Raw genomic sequence first — 15243 nt, 5'->3', positions numbered from 1 at the left:
CCGGGAGGAGTGGGGCTGCGGCGGGGCTGGAGCGGGAGGAGCGGGGCGGGAGCGGGGCTGGGGCGGGGTGGGGCAGTGCGGGAACGGGCCGGGAGGAGTGGGGCTGGGGCTGGAGGAGCGGGAGGGGCGGGGTGGGGCAGTGCGGGAGCGGGAGCGGGCCGGGAGGAGCGGGGCTGGGGCAGGGCTGGGGCGGGAGGAGCGGGCGGGGCGGGGCGGGAGCGAGCCCGGAGGAGTGGGGCTGGGGCGGGGCTGGGGCGGTGCGGGAGCGGGAGCGGGCCGGGAGGAGCTGGGGCGGGGCGGGAGGAGCGTGGCCGAGCGGGGCGGGCCTGGAGCGGGGTAAGCGCCCGCCAGGGCTATTTTTGCGACAGCCCGAGCAAATCCCCTAAGCGCCTTACCCGCGCCCCCGCGCTGTGCAGTCCCGGCCCGGGGGCTGGGCTGCCCCCCCCCGCGCCCCTTTCATTGATGGCTGGGCCTGAGGGGCCGGGATCGGGACCCGGACACAGCCTCCGTGTCCGCAGGAGCCACCCGAGCCCTCCCAGCAGGCGGGAGCCGGGCCCGGCCCCCCGCGGCCGGGCTCAGCGGGGCAGCGGCCCGGGTTGAGGGCAGCGCAGCCGGGCCCGAGGCTGCAGGGGGCTTAGGCTAATCCGCCCGGCGAACGCAGGGATGGCATTAGAGCCGGGGCAGGGCGTCGCTGCCCGGACTCCCCGCCGCCGCCTCTCCGGGTCGCCGGCTCGGCAGAGCCCCTGGGGAGCTGGGCTGCGAGTCTGCCGCGTGGCCGGCCTGGGGCGTGCGGAGGGGGCCCGCGGGAATGATCGGACCGCAGCCGAGCGCGCAGCCCCAGGGCCCCTCTCCCGGGGCCAAAGCCCAGGAGCCTCTGGAGGTGGCGAAGGAGGGAGGAGGGGCGAGCCAGCGGGCCAAGCAGCCCGCATCAGCTGGGCCAGCAGCGGCCATGGAGCTGGAGGGGAGCCCTTGTCTGGGGAGGGTGGTCAGGTTCCTCCTGCCTCACACTGCAATTGAGGCCCCCCTGCCCCAGGAGGAGGAGCAGCAATTCTACCGGGGGCTGGAGCGCCTGCTGGGGCCAAAGCAAGGCTGCTTCGGGCAGCTCTTCGCCGCCGCTGGCTGGGCAGATGTCACAGGTGAGTCAGCAAGACTGGGGGGAGGGAAGGCAGGAAGGGGTGACTGGAAAACAAGACCCCAGAGAAGCTCCCATCTGCCCCCCACCCTCGCCACTGCACCCCCCAGTCTCTCTTGAGAGCAAGGCAGAGAGTTGACGGACTCCCGGAGCACCCACACTGGCGTTGTCAGTGCCACGTTTCGCTTGGCTGCCCCCCGACTGGCACTGGATTGCAGTGCATCATGGGGGCATGGCCCTGCTAGATGGTGGGTCTCTGGCCTGCCAGCTGGGCCTGGCACAGTGCCATTCGGCTGGCCAGTCCGGGGCAACATGGCATGGGTGAGCCCCCAGCATGGCATCTGCTGGGTGCACAGACACCCAGTGTTGAGCATGGGGCATTTTCAGCCCCTTCACAGCTGCTGGGCAGCGGGGGTGTGGCCCGAACTCCAGCAGCTGAGCTTCAGGGACCCTGGGCTGGTTTCCAGGCCACAACACTGCTGCCAAAGAAACATGCATTTAAAACCATGTGGGCCGGAGGGTTGGGCATGGGGCTGGGACTCGGGAGAGCTGGGTTCTAGTCCTGGCTAAGCCACTGAGCTGCTGGGTGCCCTTGGGCAAGTCGCTTCCCCTCTCCTGGCCTGTCTCTCATCACAGCCTGGCTCTGTCTGGAGTAAAGAGCCTGTGGGCTCTGTGGGCAGGGCCCATCTCTCCCGCTGCCTGTGCAGCGCCTGGCCCTGTGGGGCATCGATCTCAATGCAACCGTAATACACATAATAAAGCACAACTGCCCTGAGGGAAGTGCAGTCACCTCCTTGAGGTCCCCACATGCTGCAAAGCCAGGAGCGGAAGCACTAAAACAAGGGGTCTAATATGAAGGAGCCCCCTAAGGGGAGGGGGAGGCGGAGCGAGAGCGAGGAGTGCCCCTGGCTGGAGAGGGAAGAACGGGTCCCTCCCTGTCCAGGTGAGTCCCACAGGTCCTGGGGCAGGGGCTCCTGCTCCCTGGGCTGATTCCCCTCTCCCTGTTTGCTTCCCCCAGAGGACAGATTCCTGAGGAAGTTGCTGGTGAGAGAAGGCCAAGGAGAGGCCGGCAGGCCCCAGCCAGGCCAGGAGGTGACTGTGAAGCTGCTGGGGGTTCTGGAGGATGGTAGCCTGGTGGAGAAGGACCCGATGCTGACTTTCACCCTGGAGCAGGGGGACGTCATACAGGTCTGGTTTCCTCCTGTACCCTAAGGACAGAGTCACCATCAAGGCTGGATGGTTTGGTGCCCCTGCAGGTTGGCATTTGCCAGCTTTGAAATGCCCAACTCCAGCCACAGGCATCAGTGGCCATGTTCTGATCTCCTCTTGCTGTTGCAAAGACATCAGCTGTGTGAAACCTACACAACACACGTGTGCGCCTCCTGCTGGCTTTGCAAGGCAGTAACAAAACCTCTTCTAGGCTGTGCTGGGGCATAAACAGGGAGGCAAATGAAATCCTGGTGTCAATTCCCAGCTCCTGGGTTCAGCCCAGGGGAAGGGCTGACTGGCTGGAAAGCTGCCCAGGGGGCCAGTCCAGCCAACGAGAATCACAGATCAAGAGGGTAACAAGGGACCATCTGCAAGAGTCATCCAGTTGAACCCGCTGCCAAGTGCAGGATTTGTTACGTCTAAAATCATTCCTGGGCCCTTCCAGTCCCTGAGCTCAGCACGTCCACAGTGTAACTCAGACATTTATGGTGCATGCCTAAGTGTCATCTGAAGTAGCAGCCAACTGCAGGCTCTAGAATTCTATTAAAACACCCACACGTGCACACATCTGCAATGGGTCCCAGTCAGTATTCACCTATATTCAGTTCCTGGAGAACCTGGGAAGGGGGGAGTGAGACGGCTGTGGGGTTGCACAGGATCCAGCCTCACACAGTGGCTTGCAGGCCCCACCAAGGCCCTGTTTTTCTGATCACTTGCTAAAAGCTGACTGTGCAGGGATCAAAATGGAGCCAGTCTCTGCCCCACACAGATGCAAGATGTACTGGGATGACTGTCCCTCAGTCACCTTCCACAGAAGTACAAGGGGGTGGTTTCCCTTGGCTTCTTAGATGAAAGACCCTTGACTAAGCAGCTTTTTCACTTATATTCAGTTCCTAGAGACTCCAACCCCGTTAGTTGAAGGACCTGTCTTTCTCAGCTTGCAGAGTGCTAGCCGCTTGTGTCTGGCCAGTGATGGATGCCAAGATGGCTTCTTTTCTCTCTCCAAACTCACTGTTTTGTCCTGAGACTCAGACGACCCCAGGCTGGTCTTCCCTGCTGTGTACTTCCCATCCCATTGAGCCATATATAACTGGGGCTTCCATTGGTTTTGGTCACACCTTGTTTGATGTCATTGGGAGACAGGCTGTTTTCCCTTTGTTTGGTCACAGACTATAAAGCAGAATATCAGTGAGTGTCCACAGTTCCTCAAACAGTGTTAGTAGAGATACCTTACAAAGATGGTAATCACCAGTGTGTCATCAGCTTTCATACTCGATACACGTGTATAACACAATCCACTGATTCCACTACTTACGCCCTGGCTGTAAACCACTGACATGCATTCTCAGATGTCAGGCTGGTTCCTCCCCGGCCCGCTGGTGATAGTTGACTTCTTACCACCCCCCTAGTAGCCAGACGGCTCTGTTTACCTTTGATTGTACATGCACGTTCATCCTCCCTGCCTGACGCCAAGGCTGGTCAGCCAAGCAAATACCTTGCAGTGTCTAGGTCAGACGGGGCCTGTGCATGGCTGAGAACATAAGTCTCGCACATATGTAACTGTTCATACATCCCCCAGACAGACATCACACGAGAATATTAATGAGCAGTAAGTTATTCGTTTCCCAGTGATAGCTCACATGCCACCTTTGGGGATCTATCATGACAAACATGTGAGGTGTAGTGACAAGATTTGCTGCCAGACCCACCCAGGGGTCTCTGGCTTACACCCTGCTTGCACACCTATCCTGCGGCATTGCTGCTCCCACCCCTTACCCTGCTTGTGGCTCAGCCAACACCTCGAAAACTGTGAGGACAGGTACAGAAAAAGATTCTTGCCAAGAAGCCCCTCTGGGTCCGGCTAGAATCAACACTCCTGGGGCAAGGTGGGGGCGGGGGGAAGTAGTTGAGATTTCCCATCCCATCCTGACCCCAGGGTTCCTCAGAGGAGAGACACTCCCAGTTTCACATCTCCTCTGCCCAGAGCGAGACCCCAGGTCAGGGGGAAGAGAACCACAACCACCCCAAGCCCTGCTATTGATGCAAGGTCCAGCAACTCAGCGGCAATTCAGAACCTGATCTGACCCCTCTCTACCACACCCCCTCACTGTTCCACCCCATATCTGCAGCAGGAAGGGAACAGATGCCACAAAAATGGGGCCCTGTGGGGCAGATTCCTCCCCTGACTTTGGCATTCAGCAGCGACAGGGAGAGGAGTAGAGACCCTACTCCCACTCCCTAGAGAACGCCCAGTACCAGGAGCCAGCCACCTCCCTCCAATGCCAGGGGGCAGATGGTGGAACTCAGCATAGGCACTGCTGAGCTCCAACTTCTCTGCAGCATGCCATGTCAAACATGCTGGGCCAAGGGGAGCCTCCATGCAGTGCAGTGGGTGCAAGTCTTGGGGCAGGAATAAACCACTTTGTCCCCCTCTCGACAGGCCCTGGAGCTCGGTGTCCAGTCCATGCAGCTAGGAGAGGTGTCTTTCCTTCTCACCAGCTTCCAGTATGCATACGGTCACCTGGGCAGGTAGGCTGGACTTGATCCTTTCCCTGCTCTAGGCTTAGAGCAGCGAGGTGCTGCCCACCTCTCACTGTTCCTTTGGCAAAAGGAACAGAGTAATCCCGGCCCTGGTTGCCTGAAGGGGTCCTCTCGTCCTGGCCCAGCTGTCCCTAGTAAAATCACAGCTACCTGCACTGTTTGTGATTTTGGGGTTCCAGAAGCCAAGGGGCTCTGCACCCTGACTCCCAGAGTGCAGGAGCCCAGGGATGGGAGTACTGGGGAAAGGCAAAAATCTCACTTCCTCCCTCCAGGGACCCTGATATCCCATCGGATGCCTCATTACTGTATGAGGTGACCCTGCTACAGATCCGGGACAGCCCTGATCTGGGGCTCCTGCCACCCTCCACGCGAATCAGCCTCAGCAAGCAGAAGAGGGAGCGAGGGAACTTCCATTTTGAGCGGGAGGAGTACCAGTGGGCTATGCAATCCTACCAGCTGGCCCTGGGCATCCTGGACTCACCTGGTGCAGGTAAAATAAGAGGCCACCTGGGCTCAGGGCACATGAGTTGAGTGGAGGGGAGTCTGGGGGCTTCACCCTAAGAGGATCTGGGATTAACAGGGAGAGAGTCAGAGATAAGAGGCTGGCACAGGACTGGGGTTGCACATTCTCCTCTCCCTAGCAGCTCTGAGTGAGCTGCAGAGCGCTCGTCTCCCAGCTGGCTTTGACCACCTTGTTGTTGGGCTCATTCCCAGTCCCTCCAAGCCCCGAGGAGGAAGAGGAGCTGCAAGAGCATCAAGTGAAATGTCTTAATAACCGTGCAGCTGCCCAGCTGAAGCTGCAGCTGTTTGAGGAGGTGTTGGCATCATGCAGTGCAGTACTGCACATCGACCCCGACAACGTGAAGGCTCTCTACAGGAAAGGAAAGGTACAGCCCAGCACTCGCACCAAGGGAACCCAGGAGACTGGGGCATGGCCTGGGAGACGAGGGAAAAGGCTGGTAGGAGATGGAGGGGAGGGAGAAGACTAGAAGCATTGGATCTGCAGGTTCCAGGAAGAGATCTCACCAGTCAGGCCCTCTTTCTCCAACTTCTCGGAGTCTGGGTTGGAGACCCTTACACCAGTGGTTCTCAAACTTTTGTACTGGTGACCCCTTTCACAAAGCAAGCCTCTGAATGTGACCCACCTTATGAATTAAAAACACTTTTTTATGTTTAACACTTATAAATGCAGGAGGCGATGCAGGCCTTGGCGGTGGAGGCTGACCGCTCACGACTGACTGAGGGGTCACAAACCCCTGCCTTACACCAAAGGGACTGTATGAGAAAGCAAGGTCAGAGTTAGAGAGAAGGGGACAGGGGGAGAATAGGCAGCAGGAGAGAAGGAAAACAAGCAAAGAGGAAAGTACTAGGAGTTAGTAACCAAATAGCTTTTCCTCTGGGTGTATCTGAAGCTCTCTCCATGTCCCTACACTCCTGCTCTCTCTCTGTGAGCCCTTCCCCCTTATCACTGTGTCCCATCCCCCACAGCTCTATGCCTCCTGATCTGACTTCCTTCTTTTCTTTACTGTCTTCTCCGTCTCGCAGCTGCTGTCAGAAAGAGGAGAGGACCAGGAAGCCATGAAAATCCTAAAGAGAGCCCTGCAGCTTGAGCCCACCACGAAGGTAAAGAGCAGAGCAAGGGCCCCCCTCCAGGGGCTAGTTCCTGAATTATCCACTCGCACTGGAGCGGGTGGGTAGCGAGGCGCCGTCCCTCCTGGCTCCAAGGGGAGGCTTACCTTGCAGGAAATGGCCTAACTTCATTATCATGCACATTGTGTAAAGAGTTGTCACTTTGGATGGGCTATCACCAGCAGGAGAGTGAATTTGTGTGGGGGGGTGGAGGGTGAGAAAACCTGGATTTGTGCTGGAAATGGCCTAACCTGATGATTACTTTAGATAAGCTATTATCAGCAGGACAGTGGGGTGGGAGGAGGTATTGTTTCATATTCTCTGTGTATATATAAAGTCTGCTGCAGTTTCCACGGTATGCATCTGATGAAGTGAGCTGTAGCTCACGAAAGCTCATGCTCAAATAAATTGGTTAGTCTCTAAGGTGCCACAAGTACTCCTTTTCTTCTTGCACAGTAGGCAAGCAGCACATTTACAGGGGTGGCCAATATCCTGCTTATTTCACGCAAAGATCCCAAAGTGCTTTAGCCAGGCACTCAGTGTTGTTCCCCCCATGTTACAGGCCCAGGGGGCAGTGACCTACCCAAGGTCATACGGGTCTCTGGCAGAACAGGAAATAGAGGCCAGGAGCCCTGACTAACCAGGAGTGAACTCAAGTAGACTTCCTACTGAAGCTGCTGCCATATAAAAGGGTGGGGAGGCAGGAGGAATGACAGTCGCAGGACAGAAAGAACTCTCTTCATGCTCCAGAAGGAAGCAGGTGGAGTGCTCCAGGGTTAATGACCTGCTGTCCTCTCTTGGTCTCTTCCAGGCAATTCATGCTGAGCTCTCAAAGCTAGCGAAGCGTCAGAAAGGGCAGGCGGAACGCCCTGCCCCCACAGACGTGGGCGACCTGGTGCAGTCAGCAGCGTGCCAGAGCAGATGGGTACATTGGCTTGGCCCGGCCCAACCGGGACACTGGTGCTGCTCCGGAACCAGAACTCTGCCTCCCCATTACTGTCCCTGGTCGCAGTTATGCCTGTGTCTGCGTCCAAAGCCTGATCACCTAGGGCCCTGCCTTGTTAACCTGGACCTGCCCAACCTGCCTTCCTAGCTGGAACTCCTGGCCCAAGGCCCTGAGTTTTATCAAAGAGGGATTCATTCCCAGCTGGAAGGCTCAGGTAGAGGCTATGTTACCTCTTCGTGGGTGAAGACACTTCTCCTGTTACCCACGAACAGGAGAGCATGGTCTACACACGGGGCCGCCTGCTGGTTTAGTGTATGTGAGCAGAAAGCTGGCGGGTGGATGCTAGCACTGCGGAAAGGAACCGTGAGGCTCTTATTGTTCCCCATGTTCTCCCAGGGGCTGATGCTGATGGTGCAGAACCCAGGTCCTCATTGTTAGGGGACTGGGAGGGAGGTGGTGTCTGATCAGGCGGCAAGAGGCCAGGGCCTGGGTAGAGGAACCCAGGACGTCCCTGCTCTACCAGGTTCCAACTCAGGGCACATCAAATGATAGTTTAAAAATGTGTGGCGTACACCTACTCTCTGGGCCGCTTCCTCTCCTGGCTTCGGTTCCTCTGCTGGTGCCATCTTACGTCCTCCCTGGAGTCCTCTCAGGTCCCCGCTGGAGAGTTTTCCTCTCTCCATCGTGGCTCAGCAATGCCATCCTCTGCGGTGGCTTGGCAGCAGGGCCTGGGCCCGGCCACCCGGGCCCCAGCAGCTTCTCGGCAGGAGCCTGCAACACACAACTGCCCCCCAGAATGAGCTGAGCTGTCCCCTTTGAGCTCAGCCTTCACCGAGAGCATACCCAGCAGGGGCCGCTGGGCAGAACTTTCTGGGCCCAGGGCTGCTCCTTACCCCTTCCCTCACCAGTGTGGGGCTTGCACATCCCATCACACCCATTCACAAGGTCCCTGCCTAGCTAGGGCCCATGCAGAGATACTCCCAGCCCCATCTGGCATTGTGCAGGGATGGGCTGGAAGGCTGCAGAGGCTCCATTTGGGCATGAGAAGAACTGCCCCTAACCCAGTAATGAAACCCAGAAACTAAGGCAGGAACAAGCAGCCTGGCTGCCAGTCGGGTTAGGGGGAGAGGGGCGAGGGAGATGAATCAGAGCATTCCTTGGCCCACCCCTGTCATCTCAAAGCTCTTGACACACAATAACAACCTTAGCTGCACCCTCTCCCCACAAGGCAGGTCAGCATCACTGTCCCTGAATCACAAGTAGCAAGACCACAGGCCAGTCAGATGACCTGTGGAGTCAGAAATGGAAAGAGAACCTCCATCTCTTAGGTACAGGGGCTGCGTTTTCCTCCCAAGGCAACGGGCTTGGTGACCCCTGCCCATGGCCAGCCTGCACACGGCGTGGCCCCGGGCTGCCTTGTGGGGATCTCGCAGTGCAGGTGGCTGTTGTGAAGCTCATTCGCTCCATCTCTCTCTTCTCCTCTTGCAGATGGACCCCAATGACCCACAGCCGTTTAAGGACACTAGCTGAGTTGCCTCCTGTCTTTTCCAGGTCACCCCCTGGAAGCTGCTTTTTGGTGCTGTGGCTGTGGCTCTGGGCAGCATGGTGACCTCCATCTTCCTGACAACACGGAGCTGATACTAGCCAAGGACACCAGAGATGCAGGGGGTTTACAGCCCCTCCACCGGCAAAGGGGGTGGCCAGGGAGGTATGATCCTGTTGGCTCCTCCTGTGCGAGCCCTGGGTTGTCTAGCACAGAACGCAGACCATGTTCTCAGTGAAGCCAGGGTCACCAGCTGACAGGACTTAGCAGTGACCTTTGTGTCTTTGTAAATAAACGTGGCTGTTGTTTAGCCAGAGCCCTGCAGCCAGGCCTGATCTCAGCGCGGGGGATTGGGGTGTGCAGAGGGCTCACGGGACCTGCTCTCCGGCTGCTGCCTTGCTGACAGGCCCCAGACACTGGGCAGCACAGAGCTGGGAAGGAATGGGCCCTTCCAGCTGAGGGAGTGAATACTGAACCCCAGCCCTGAGCGCCTGGACCTCATCCCTGCCCCCAACAGAGCACCCCCACAGAGCGCCTGGACCTCACCCCCAACACCGCACCCCCTCAGAGCTCCTGGATCTCACTCCCCCCCAACACAGCACCCTCCCCAGAGCACCTAGATATCACTCCCCCCAACACAGCACCCTCCTCAGAGTTCCTGGACCACACCCCCCCAACACAGCACCCCCCCCAAACACGTGGACCTCACCCCCCCAACACAGCACCCCCCCCCGAACACGTGGACTTCACCCCCCCGCCACAGCCCCCCTCCCCAAGCACCTAGACCTCACCCCCCCGCCACAGCACCCCCCCCTCAGAGCGCCTGGATCTCACTCCCCCCCAACACAGCACCCTCCTCAGAGTTCCTGGATCTCACTCCCCCCCAACACAGCACCCCCCCACTCAGAGCACCTGGACCTCACTCCCCCCCAACACAGCACCCCCCCCTCACAGCACCTGGATCTCACTCCCCCCCAACACAGCACCCCCCCCCAGAGCGCCTGGATCTCACCCCCCCCCAACACAGCACCCCCCCCTCAGAGCGCCTGGATCTCACCCCCCCCCAACACAGCACCCCCCCCTCAGAGCGCCTGGATCTCACTCCCCCCCAAACACAGCACCCCCCCCTCAGAGCGCCTGGATCTCACTCCCCCCCAAACACAGCACCCCCCCCTCAGAGCGCCTGGATCTCACTCCCCCCCAACACAGCACCCTCCTCAGAGTTCCTGGATTTCACTCCCCCCCCCAACACAGCACCCCCCCCCTCAGAGCACCTGGATCTCACTCCCCCCCAACACAGCACCCCCCCCTCAGAGCACCTGGATCTCACCCCCCCCAACACAGCACCCCCCCTCAGAGCGCCTGGACCTCTCCCCCCGCCACAGCACCCCCCCCTCAGAGCGCCTGGATCTCACTCCCCCCCAACACAGCACCCCCCCATCAGAGCGCCTGGATCTCACTCCCCCCAACAAAGCACCCCCACTCAGAGCGCCTGGATCTCACTCCCCCCCAACACAGCACCCCCCCCTCAGAGCGCCTGGATCTCACTCCCCCCCAACACAGCACCCTCCTCAGAGCGCCTGGATCTCACTCCCCCCCAACACAGCACACCCCCCCTCAGAGCGCCTGGATCTCACTCCCCCCCAACACAGCACCCTCCTCAGAGTTCCTGGATCTCACTCCCCCCCAACACAGCACCCCCCCCTCAGAGCGCCTGGATCTCACTCCCCCCAACACAGCACCCCCCCCCCTCAGAGCGCCTGGATCTCACTCCCCCCAACACAGCACCCCCCCCTCAGAGCGCCTGGACCTCACTCCCCCCCAACACAGCACCCCCCCCCCTCAGAGCGCCTGGACCTCACCCCCCCGCCACAGCACCCCCCCCTCAGAGCGCCTGGATCTCACTCCCCCCAACACAGCACCCCCCCCTCAGAGCGCCTGGATCTCACTCCCCCAAACACAGCACCCCCCCCTCAGAGCGCCTGGATCTCACTCCCCCCAACACAGCACCCCCCCCATCAGAGCGCCTGGATCTCACCCCCCCCAACACAGCACCCCCCCCATCAGAGCACCTGGATCTCACCCCCCCAACACAGCACCCCCCCCATCAGAGCGCCTGGATCTCACCCCCCCCAACACAGCACCCCCCCCTCAGAGCGCCTGGATCTCACTCCCCCCAACACAGCACCCCCCCCTCAGAGCGCCTGGATCTCACTCCCCCCAACACAGCACCCCCCCCATCAGAGCGCCTGGATCTCACCCCCCCCAACACAGCACCCCCCCCATCAGAGCGCCTGGATCTCACCCCCCCAACACAGCACCCCCCCCATCAGAGCGCCTGGATCTCACCCCCCCCAACACAGCACCCCCCCCTCAGAGCGCCTGGATCTCACCCCCCCCAACACAGCACCCCTCCCCCTCAGAGCGCCTGGATCTCACCCCCCCCCAACACAGCACCCCCCTCAGAGCGCCTGGACCTCACTCCCCCCCCAACCCAGCACCCCCCCCTCAGAGCGCCTGGACCTCACCCCCCCCCAACACAGCACCCCCCTCAGAGCGCCTGGACCTCACTCCCCCCCAACACAGCACCCCCCCCTCAGAGCGCCTGGACCTCACCCCCCCTCAGAAAGCCTGGAGCCCCCCCCCTTCCTGCAGCCAATCACAAGCCGGTCACAAGTCTGCCCCTCACTGCGTTGAGCCAATGAGGAGCCTCCAGTGGGCGGGGTCTATGTGGCGGTTGGGCCGCTTGGGGCCTCACTGACGCGATGTCCGGGCCAATGAGGAGCGGCCCTGGGGGGGACCCGGGACGTGGCCGCCGAGCGGACGCAGCCGAGCGGAGCCATGACCCGTAGGTGCCGGGCGGCCCCGGCGCGGCGTATGCGGAGCCCGGGGGGTTATGTGGGGCGGGGCTGCCCAGGGCTCTCTGCGGGGGGAGGAGGGTTCTGGGGAGCCCGGGGGGTTATGTGGGGAGCAGGGGGCTGCCCAGGGCTCTCTGGGGGGAGGGGGGGAGTCTGTGCAGGGGGAAGGTTCTGGAGAGCCTGGGGGGTTATGTGGGGAGCAGGGGGATGTGGGGCGGGGCTGCCCAGGGCTCTCTGCGGGGGGGGGGAGGGTTCTGGAGAGCCCGGGGGGTTATGTGGGGAGCAGGGGAATGTGGGGCGGGGCTGCCCAGGGCTCTCTGGGGGGATGGGGGGAGTCTGTGGGGGGGGGGAGGGTTCTGGGGAGCCTGGGGGGTTATGTGGGGAGCAGGGGGATGTGGGGCGGGGCTGCCCAGGGCTCTCTGGGGGGATGGGGGGAGTCTGCGGGGGGGGAGGGTTCTGGTGACCCCGGGGGGTTATGTGGGGAGCAGGGGGATATGGGGCAGGGCTGCCCAGGGCTCTCTCTGGGGGGAGTCTGTGGGGGGGGGAGGGTTCTGGGGAGCCCAGGGGGTTATGTGGGGAGCAGGGGGATGTGGGGCAGGGCTGCCCAGGGTTCTCTGGGGGGAGTCTGCAGGGGGGGAAGGTTCTGGAGAGCCCGGGGGGTTATGTGGGGAGCAGGGGGATGCGGGGTGGGGCTGCCCAAGGCTCTCTGGGGGGAGAGGGGGAGTCTGTGCAGGGGGAAGGTTCTGGAGAGCCTGGGGGGTTATGTGGGGCGGGGCTGCCCAGGGCTCTCTGGGGGGAGGGGGAGAGTCTGCGGGGGGGAGGGTTCTGGGGAGCCTGGGGGGTTATGTGGGGAGCAGGGGGATGTGGGGCAGGGCTGCCCAGGTCTCTGCCTGGGGGCAGTCTGCGGGGGGGAGGTTTCTGGGGAGCCCGGGGGGTTATGTAGGGAGCAGGGGTGTGGGAGTAGGCAGCCCTACTTGTGAGAGCCAGAGGCTGTGGGGTCAAGGGGTCACCCTCTCAGTGCTGGCTGAAAGGTTGCGTGAATGGCCTGGGTTTTGCATCCAGGCTTGTTGGAAGCAGCGCCCGTCCTGGTGCCAGGATACCCGAGAGCTCCCTCTGCTAGCGGGCTGGCAACGCCATTGTCAGAGCTCAGTAGGGCTTCTAGGTGGAGCTCTTCTCGCACTTGCCCAAGTGACTGTTCTCCGCACACCTCCTCCAGCGGCTGCTGCCTTGGCTGTTTAATTAACCGGGCTCTTCAGGGCACACACCCAGCTGCCCCACCCTGAGTCAGGCTCCTTAACCCTGCACACAGCCCTTCCCTGGGGCTCCACGGGGACCGCCCGCTTTGAGAGTGCAGTGCTGCTGCCCCTTGGATACTGACCAGTTTGTTCTTCAAGACAGGTGGTCGGGCGACCATTCTCTGTGAGCCGATGGCTGTGCCAGTCACCCAGCCTGAGCGCTGGCACCAGGGGAACTCCCAGTAACCTCTCATCTCAGGCTTGTGTTCCTTGCTTCCAGAAGTACCTCAGACAGGAGGGCAGCTGATGTCCAGTGGGGCTGGGTCATGGGGCCTTATCTCGTCCAGGGTGCAGCGAGTCAGTCTTCTGCTGGTGTCGTTGCAGGCGGTAACCAGCGTGAACTGGCCCGTCAGAAGAACATGAAGAAACAGACTGACTCGGGCAAGGGGAAGCGGCGCGATGACGGCCTGTCGGCTGCTGCCCGGAAGCAGAGGTAACTGTCCATGATGAGAGGAAGAGGCAAGAGGCTGGCTTTTTCTCTCCCCCTCCTGGCCTGTGACTCTGGTACACAGCATCTGACTTAACCAGGCCCTAGGTTCCTGATTGGGGCTGCAACCCCATGCTCCCTGCAGCAACTCCACCTGCCAGAGCTGCTTCTGGAGGGCTCCTACGAAGCAGGGTCTTGGCTCCCTTCTAACAGTGAGGTTCATGCTCAAAGGGCCCTGGGCTCCTGCATGCTGTGTCAGTCCATGGTCTAGCCATGGAAGTACCATCCTCTGCCGGGAACCAGGCTTAGCATGGGGGGTTACAGCCCAGCATTCTCACTTGCAATGTGTATAGAGCTGGGCCCTGGGCAGAACATCAGCTTTCTCTGAAATAACGGTGAATAAGTGTCCTGCCTCCCTGTCTTCTCATTTCCCCTCCTTCCTGCAGTGTCTTCCCTTCTCTGGGATGATGTCTCTTTATTCAGTCAGATTTCTCTGGCATGCTCAGTAACTTGCTCTTCCTGTCCTCCAGCAGCATGTACCCACCCCACCACCTATGTTCCCCAGCAGAGGCTTTTGTCCTGTGTTTCTTCTTCCTGCTTTGAGAAGGCCCTGTTGTATCCCCACCTCCCTCAACTAATTGCATCCTGCCCCCCTCATCCATCCATCCAAGGTTTCCAAATTCAGTTCTCCTGAATCTGCAGTTTGGGGGCCCTGGATCTGCCACTCCTGCTCTGGCCAGTATCTCCCTCGTGCTGAAATCCTCTGCCTCCAGAAACTACTACTTTTGCTATCAGAAAACCTGAGATGCTCTCCCTGCTCCCTCCTGGCCCACCCACTAACAGGCTCCTTTTCTCCCAATAGAGACTCTGAGATAATGCAGCAGAAGCAGAAAAAGGCCAGTGAGAAGAAGGAGCAACCAAAATAATGTGTGGGGAACTTGGTCTGTCGCAGGATAAGTGAGGCAGCATCCCTGCCGTTCACCTTTGCGCTTGCCCTGCCCTCATCTCCAGCCCACCACAGTCTCCTGGCCCTCTTGCTTGTAGAATGCAAAGCGTGTAGCCCTGCCGGGATTGTCTGCCCCGATGTATGTTCTCCCCACTCTCTACAATGTGCAGCCAGTGTTGGCCCAGAGGGGCTGGCCTATGGCTGCATAGCCAAGCAGCTGCAGGAGCCCCTCACCCTTCTTAGTCACATCAGACCCACTTCTATGTATTAAAGTAGCTTTTGGATTCCTCAGGGGTGCTGGATTATTGGTAGGTGTTCGTGGCCCTGCAGAGCCTTCCCCCTTGACGTGCCATTCCCTCCCTGCTCCTGCCACTGAGGGGTTGGGTTGGGAGCTGCTTGCCATATTCAGGGGAGTCTGGATGGGCTCAAGCCCTCCCAAGCTGAAAGCATGGCCCTGGACCTAGCTAGCGTCAAGGCAGGGCTTAGGGGAATCTATGACAGGAGGGGCAGGGGATGCCACAGTCTGAATCCTTAAAGGCCAATGCACTGGCAGTGTCAGGGGTGACCCCACTCTCTCCTCTGCCTCCCCTAGAGCTGTCAACAGGCAGCGATGGTGTTTCTCTGGCACCCAGTGGTCAAAGCTGGGTCCCAGCCCCAGAGAAATGGGGGAGGCAGTGGTGGAGCCAGGGGAGAGCGTGCAGGGCAGGCTTGATTTAT

General features: G+C 60.5%; 2 protein-coding genes across 7 annotated transcripts; both read left to right on the top strand.

Moving 5' to 3' along the window:
• Positions 1 to 686: 686 nt before the first annotated feature.
• Positions 687 to 13367, top strand: LOC144271533 (peptidyl-prolyl cis-trans isomerase FKBP8-like). Of its 5 annotated transcripts, XR_013347363.1 has the most exons (9): positions 687 to 1136; positions 2151 to 2320; positions 4782 to 4870; positions 5155 to 5372; positions 5597 to 5769; positions 6428 to 6505; positions 7323 to 7436; positions 9009 to 9165; positions 13253 to 13367. XR_013347363.1 is itself a non-coding variant. In XM_077828933.1 (8 exons), the coding sequence occupies exons 1-8, from the start codon at positions 809 to 811 to the stop codon at positions 9093 to 9095; spliced, it is 1257 nt and encodes a 418-aa protein (XP_077685059.1). In that variant the 5' UTR covers positions 687 to 808; the 3' UTR covers positions 9096 to 9316. The 5 variants fall into 5 exon arrangements, 4 of the variants coding, with proteins under 4 accessions (XP_077685059.1, XP_077685060.1, XP_077685061.1 ...); XM_077828933.1 differs by lacking the exon at positions 13253 to 13367 and having other exon boundaries at positions 9009 to 9316; XM_077828934.1 differs by lacking the exon at positions 13253 to 13367 and having other exon boundaries at positions 8946 to 9316.
• Positions 11731 to 14813, top strand: SERF2 (small EDRK-rich factor 2). Of its 2 annotated transcripts, none has more exons than XM_077828938.1 (3): positions 11731 to 11848; positions 13478 to 13586; positions 14443 to 14813. In XM_077828938.1, exons 1-3 carry the CDS (start codon positions 11842 to 11844, stop codon positions 14504 to 14506), a joined length of 180 nt encoding a protein of 59 aa, XP_077685064.1. In that variant the 5' UTR covers positions 11731 to 11841; the 3' UTR covers positions 14507 to 14813. The 2 variants fall into 2 exon arrangements, with proteins under 2 accessions (XP_077685064.1, XP_077685063.1); XM_077828937.1 differs by having other exon boundaries at positions 11739 to 11848; positions 13374 to 13586.
• Positions 14814 to 15243: the final 430 nt, after the last annotated feature.

The sequence above is a fragment of the Eretmochelys imbricata genome, chromosome 10 (genome assembly GCF_965152235.1).
Source record: "Eretmochelys imbricata isolate rEreImb1 chromosome 10, rEreImb1.hap1, whole genome shotgun sequence".
Lineage (NCBI taxonomy): Eukaryota > Metazoa > Chordata > Testudines > Cheloniidae > Eretmochelys > Eretmochelys imbricata.
Note: the sequence above shows the minus strand (reverse complement) of the source record. Positions and strands in the feature narration are given on the sequence as shown.